This window comes from Gavialis gangeticus, unplaced genomic scaffold (genome assembly GCF_001723915.1).
Source record: "Gavialis gangeticus isolate Ggan-Ray unplaced genomic scaffold, GavGan_comp1, whole genome shotgun sequence".
Classification (NCBI taxonomy): Eukaryota; Metazoa; Chordata; order Crocodylia; family Gavialidae; genus Gavialis; species Gavialis gangeticus.
In genome coordinates this window covers 135,286,599-135,293,953 of record NW_017729024.1, presented here as the reverse complement: position 1 = coordinate 135,293,953, position 7,355 = coordinate 135,286,599, and the positions used below count along the sequence as shown (strand labels likewise).

Sequence of the window (7,355 nt, the reverse complement as noted above, 5' to 3'; positions counted from 1 at the left end):
CCCCCCCCCCAACAGACTTATTAGCTGCATGCTGCTCTCCAAATTGCCAGGCTTGCATATCAGCAATCGGATCGGTATCCACCAATATTTCATAGATTTCATAGACATTAGGGGCTGGAAGGGTCCTTGTGAGATCAAGTCGAGCCTCCCCGCCATAGGTAGGAAGTCTTGCTGGGATCACTTGATCCCAGCAAGAAAAATATCCAGAAGTTTTTTGAAAGTGGCTAAAATAGGTGCTTGTACCACCTCTGGGTGGAGTCTGTTCCAGACCCTGGACACATGCACTGTAAAGAACTTTTTCCTTGTGTCTAGTCTAAATCAGCCTTCCTGGAGTTTGTGGCCGTGAGACCTTGTTATCCCTTGGCGAGCTCTGGTGAACAGCTGTTCTCCCAGGTCCTGATGTAACACTCTTATATAATTGTAGGCTGCTACCAAGTCACCCCTGAGCCTTCTTTTTTCCGGACTGAAGAGTCTCAAATCCCTCAGCCTCTCCTCCTATAGCCTGCCCTCCAGGCATTGGATCATATAAGTGGCTCTTCTCTGGACTCTCCCATGCTTTTCCACATTCCTCCTGAAGTGGGGGGCCCAAAACTGGACAAAGTATTCCAGCTCGTTAATAATCGGCCATTGGCATCAGCCCAAAAAATCTTTATCAGTGTATCCCTAACTACAAGTCCATTAAGTTGGGTCATTGAATTCAGCTACTTTTTGTGCTTCCAAAAAAGTGGGTTCCGTCTTTTCCAATAAAATTTTTTAGCATAGAATGTTTTTCAGGGAGCATGAGAAGTTCACAGGTATTTATATATAAAAGTTTTCCAGACTGTAGATGGAAATGTAGAATTTTCTTGAGCTTTCTGTGATTAAGTACCTTTTAAACCTTATTTCTAAAAAGCTCATTTTTTTTGTTGAGGTGGTGTCATAACATGGTTTCTATAAATTGATCTTAACTGCTGTTCTGCCATGCTACCTTCTGCTTTTAAATGTAATTTAAATTTTCAAACTCCATTGTTATGTTTTCTGGTAACTGAAATGTAATGCCCCTTTTATAGTGAAACTTCACAATATAAAGCAACAATTCTAATAACTTTTTTTAAAGAGGAGAAAAAGATTATATAAAAATCTAGGGCCTGATTCTTCAGAATTGCTTGTCACCCACCGTAACCATGGATTTAAGTAGAACTTGTCAGTACTCTGCAGCCCTTGAAATATTTAACTTTGTGCTGAACACACTTTCCGTGCTTTTAGCGAAAGCATTGTTTTTTCCCCTCTTGTTTTTAGTGCATCACATAAGTTGTTGGGTTAATAACACTTGAATTCATTAAGCATTTTTTTCAAACGGTAAAGTAATTTATAATGCATAAACCCCTCTATTTTCCTTTGCAGTGCCTGAAAATGACGACAAAGAGGAACTTGTTTGTGCGGCTGGTGCCATGCCGCTGTCTGCGTGGGGAAGAAGAAACTGTTACTACGCTTGATTACTCTCACTGCAGCCTGGAACAGGTGCCTAAGGAGATTTTTACCTTTGAAAAGACCTTGGAAGAGCTCTATTTAGATGCTAATCAGATTGAAGAGCTTCCAAAGGTAGGTTTATAGTGTATTGTTTGTTTTGTGAGATGTATCTTAACTAGAGGTGCACTGATATGTTGGTAGCATATAGCTTGGCACTGATAAAAGGAAAATTAACATTATTGACTATCTACTTTTTTTGGCCAATGTAGCTACTAATGTCACCAATAAATGCTGCATGCATGTGCACAGCCGCAGAATGCGTATGACCAGGAATACAGCCCAGCAGCTTGGAGAGCAGAGTCTGGCCAGAAAGTGGGGGGTGTTGAGCATGGAGATCGAGGCCCTCATGGTGAGAGAGGGATCAGACAGGGGCAGGTACTGCCCAGCCAAGGAGGTGGATGCAACCCTAGGGTAAGAAGTAGGGTGGGCCCACAGGCGGCTCATCCACAGTGAGTAGGGAGGGGGGCAGCTCCCTGCCACTGTGCAGTCTTGGAAGAGCCACAGAGAACATGTGCCCCTCGCATTTGTGCGAGGCAAAGATGGACTGCGGGCTCAGGGCCAGGGGCTGTACAGGCCTCTTTCTGATTGGGCCCCAGCTGTGCTTGGGGCAGGCCAGGGGCAGGGTGGATGGTGGTGGCACTGGGAGGGGTGGCTACGAGGTGGGCTATAGCTACCGCAAAATTCACTGTAGCCACCCCTTCTAGTGCTGCCGCCACCTCCTGCCCTGTTCCTGCTTACCCTGAGTGCAGCCCTGGCCCAGCCTACTGTCAGGAAGAGGCTGGCGCAGCCCCAAACTGGCAGCCCACCCTCACCCTGCACACAAATCTGTGTGGCACATACCCCCTATGCCTCCCCCAGGGGTGCATGCAGCAGCAAGGGAGCCACCCACCCCTCAGTGCTCCCTGGATGAGCTGCCTGCAGCTCTTTCCTGTTTCTGGCCCTGGGGTTGCATCCATTACCTTGGCTGGGCAGACCCTGCCCCAGCCCCACTCCCTCCGTCACTGTCAGGGCCTTAATCTGTGTCCCTCCCCACCATGCTCCTTTCCTCCCCCAACGCCCCTTCCCCACACAGACTTACCACCCAGATGCTGCTCTCCATGGTGCTTGGGCTGCATTCCTGTAAATCAACTATTGGATTGGTGTCAGCCGATGTGGCTTGTTAATAACCGGCCATCAGTGTTGGGCAAGAAAATCTTTATCAGTGCACCCCTAATCTTAACTCTGTTAATTTTCTATAGTAACCCTATTGCTTTATTTTATCAGCAGGTCAGTATTTTTAAAAGTATTACATGAGGACACTAGCATGTGACATGCTTATTTTATTTAGCTTGTTGGTTTAACCTTCTAAATGTGATACTGGAGACAATTATGTTGCTTTGTTTCTTTTAATCTCTTATGCTATATTCAATTCTCTTCTCTGAATGCACTAATATACACCTGCAATCTGAAGATATATCTATAAGGCACAGTGGTAATAATGTGATGGGTGTTTTTACTTGGGTACTAGAAGCAGCTCTGTTAGTGCAGCATTCTCTTCATTAACTAGCCTTGCTTCCTTAGCATGTGCTTTAGATACATTTACACCGTGCAATGCAGTTTCCTGAACTAACTCGGAATAAGCCAGCTCTGGTATGTCTGCACAGCACTGCCTTGTGCTATTATAGGCATTATTATAGGTTATTACAAATCGCTCATTTTCTTCAAGTCATTATATTTACTCTTGTACGTGTCCACAGAAATTATTTTGAAAGTATTTCTAGTTATTTGATAGATTTGGAGTTGAAGAGCTGGAATGTTGGTTTGGCAATTTAGGTGTATAGTCTGGAGTTTGTCTTCAAAGGTTAGATCTGACAATGTTGTCATTTTATAATGAAGTTTCAGAGAGAATTCTTAAAGGTACAAACACTCATGGTAGGTTGTTACTATCAAGCATATTATCTTGAGAGAGCTTAGTATCTTGTGAGTGAGTAAGAAGTGTTCATTACCACATGAAAAAGTTATCATTGTGAAATGCTCTGTTACCTTCTTTGAAAGGTTGATTATATTCTATAGATTAATGGCATTTAATCATTGAAAGTCCAGGTGGCATAAGCTAATGAGGAAGTTAAATTTCTGATTTACCTGGAAAAAGACAGTAGTTTATAGTTCATTAAAAGCATTGGCCTAAAGTGGGGAAGCAGTGTTAAGCTACTTTTGAAAAATCTCACTGTTAAGTGCCTTTGAAAGTCTGCCTTGGGAATCCACCCTTAAACTTTTAGTAGTGCTATTTATATATTACCAGTGGACATCTTATCAAATATATTTTGTGGTCTGAAACTTCTGATATTCCATTTATCTGTATCTCCCTAAAAAGTATTTTCCTGCTCTCGTGTGGCTGATTGGTTTCATACCTTTTTGATTAAAAAGCCTTTTGCACATATCGCTGAGACTTTTCATCTGGCTTTAACTTGTTCATGGGATCCTAGTACACATATCCTGTTAAAGGTAATGCAAAGACTTAATAAATTGTTGCACTGAATATTAAAAAAAAATTAAGTAGTAAATCTAACATTGCTTTTTAAGAAAGTGACTTGAAATTTAAGTTCCTTTTATATGAGCTGCTCTTGCTGCATAGAATCTGTAAGCAATTGATAGTTGTACTCCAGCTGGACATGAGAAGCTTCTTCCAAGCAATAAAAGCTGTTCATGGGCCATGTTCCAGTGGCCCAGACGCCTGGCAAACCAACGATGGCTCTACCCTTCTCACACGTAATGTATCCGTGAAACAATGCCAGAAGGAGCACTTCAAGATTCTACTCAGCTGTGAACCTGAGGTCTTGTCTGCCACCATCAAGTCCATCCCTCAACACACAGTAATATAATCTCTTGCTGATCCCCCATCCTTCAAGGAAGTCTGGTGTGCCATCACTCAGACCAAGAACAACAAGCACCAGGACCAGATGACATTTCTGCAAAGGTCTTCAAAGCTGCTGGAACAGCACTAGCGCAAAAATTTCACCAACTTCTCATCAAAATATGGGTTAACAAGGAAACTCCACCTGACTCATAGAATTCCAACGTTGTGGTCATCTTCAGGAAGGGGAACTAGTCAGTGTGTGGGAACTACCAAGATATTGCCCATTGCCAGGAAGGTCCCTGTGACAGGAGTATCCATATTGAAGCCTTTCTGGGAGTGGCTCTGCCCTCCTGTAATGGGCCAACTGCCTGCTAAGTCACCTGCCACGCCTTGATCTTAGCTGATTAGAAGATGGTTGTAATCAGTGGGAGGCTGCCCATTTTTCTGTGCCCCGATGACAGGGGGCGCTACCTGCGGCTCCTTTTCCTCCCCTACACTGCAGCCCAAGCCTCGCAGATGAAGTGGTCTGGTCAGTTTCCTTTCTGCACCCTGATTGGCGCCCCCGGGCTTGTCATGCACCCGGCGCCCTTCACTGGCACCCTGGGCTTGTCACGCACCTGGCGCCCCTCACTGGCGCCCCCCTGCTCGCTAGCCCTCTCGGGGCTTCTCTCTGGGCGCCTGCCTCGATAGGATCGCCCTCCCCTGGGGCTCATCTCTATAGCATATTCATGTGTGCCTGCCCTGGGGCATAACACGAGCACCCTCTGGGCTTCTTGCCAGTGCCCAAACTGGTACTCCTTGCAATTGGGGCTCAGGTGGCCTTAGCCATGCCTGGCCCCTAAATCCACCGTGCCCCTTTCACTGGGCTGGGGTCGGTTGCCCCTGAACATTGTGCTCTCACTGGGCTTCTTGCCTGCACGCCCCTCCCTGGGGCTCTGCCTGCACTAGGGCCTTCCTCCCGGGTTCTCATAGCCCACCCCGGGGCCTTGCCTCTATGTACATGCCCCTTCCCGGGGCTCCTCAATACGCCCGCCCCTTCCCGGGGCTTCTCCCGTACAGACAGTGCCCCACTGGGGCCTGTCCCTCCACGCTCACGCTTTTGCCCCAACTGGGGCCTGTCTCGCGCTTCTTGCCCTCGGGGCTCAGGTGGCCTCGGCCTTACCTGGCCCTGGACCCCTTTCCTGGGTCTCACGCCCCACTGGGGCTTCTCCCTACACCGAACTCTTCCTGATTAATCGCCCACACTGGGCTGGGGTCAGGACACCCCCAAAATGCAGCGGCCCCTGCGGTGCTTGGAACACCCCCACCTTACTGGGGAGCTCCTACTGAGGCCTTCTCTACCCCTACAGCCTCGCCCGGTCCTCCGGTGAAAAGAGTAAACATAAAACATAAAGCCCCTGGGCTACAACATAAAAACTAGACTGTCCGGTCGACCAAAAATCTCCTCCCTACTAGAGAGCGCAGGAGTGGTGGAAGAAGGGCTCCACCAACCTCAGCAGTGACCAGGGGATGTTCTCATGGCCAGAGTCCTCCCCTCTGGCTGTCTGGGCTGAGCCCCTACTCTCACGGCTGCTGGAGAGGGACTGCCTTCCTGGCCTCCTGCCTGGGCTTAAGAAGGGATAAGCCCTGCCCCTTCCTGGTCAGCTGGTTTTACCAGTTGTCCCGGCAACCAGCACCTGTGTAGCCCTGGCAACTGGCAGCTAAACCTCCCCCTTTCTGCCACTAGGGGTCTCCCCAGAGCAGTCCCTGCTCTCAGGCGCAGGGCACCTGAGTGCACTGCGACAGTCCCCCTTGCTGAAGACGTCCTTCCAGAATTCCAGTGTGGCTTTAGGCCATTGTGGGGTACCACCAACATGATTTTTGTTTGCATGACAGATCCAGGAGCAGTGTAGAGAACAACATCAGAAGCTGTTTATGGCATTCATTTATCCAACCAAGGCCTTTGACTCCATCAATTGTGAAGCCTTATGGAAAGTGCTGGCTAGGTTTGGTTGTCCATTGAAGTTCATCAGGATTCTCAGGCTACTGACAACCACTACAGTCCTTTGCAATGGATCAGAGATGTACCCATTTACCATCCATGCTGGTGCCAAGAAAGGATGCATCATCACCCCAGCCATTTTCTCTGTCTATCTTGCTGTGATTTTTGAATCTCATCTGTGACTGCCTTCCTCCCAGAATTGGGGTTGGTCAGCTTTTCAACCTGCAGTGCCTTCACAACAAAACGAAAGTTACCAAGATTGGCATCGTCAACCTTCAGTATGGTGATGACTATTATCCTCATGCACACTGAGACTGATCTGCAGTCTGTCCTTGACCTTTTTTTAGGTGCCAATCATAGCCTGGGACTCTCCCTTAATACTGGGAAGACAAAGGTGCTCCATCAGGCTGCCCCAGCACAAACTGCCCCCCATGCCACAAATCACTATTGGTGGAGAACTCCTGAAAAATGTTGAGCACTTCCCATATCTTGGCAGCCACCTCTCCCAGTCGGTCAGTCTTGTTGTAGAAATCGAACAGGATTTTCTGTGCCAGTGTATCCTTTGGAAAGCTGCTTTGCCATGTCTTTGCCAACTGAGATCTGCAGATGGAAACTAAGATCCTGATCTATGATGCAGCGATTATCCCCACGCTCTTCTACAGGTGTGAGATGTAGGTGACATAACGCCATCTTAAGCACCTGGAATGGTTCCATCAGTGATGCCTCAGGAAGATCCTTCACAGTAGACAGGAAGACTACTGCACAAATGTCAGCATCTGCTCCGCAGCTAATGTAAGTAGCATTGAGATGAAGATCATGAAACAAACTCTGCTGGGATGGGACTGTGTGTGGATGGCTGATACTTGTCTCCTGAAGCAAGTCCTTTTGTCTCAACTCAGTCATGGTAAGAGGATCCATGGGGGACAGAGGAAGCATTACAAGGACACCCTGTAAGGCAGGAGCGTCCAATCTTTTTGAATGTGGGGCCAGATCATGAACTTCTTATCACACAGTGGGCCGGCAAGCCAT

General features: G+C 47.4%; 1 protein-coding gene across 8 annotated transcripts in view; it reads left to right on the top strand.

Annotated features, from left to right (window-relative positions):
* ERBIN (erbb2 interacting protein) overlaps window positions 1–7,355 on the top strand; it is a 239,031-nt gene that overhangs the window by 91,891 nt on the left and 139,785 nt on the right. For all 8 annotated transcript variants that reach the window (XM_019517772.1, XM_019517773.1, XM_019517776.1 and 5 more), the window contains one exon: window positions 1,384–1,581. In XM_019517772.1, coding sequence (XP_019373317.1) covers window positions 1,393–1,581 — 189 coding nt within the window. In that variant the 5' untranslated portion in view covers window positions 1,384–1,392. The remainder of the gene's footprint in view (window positions 1–1,383; window positions 1,582–7,355) is intronic.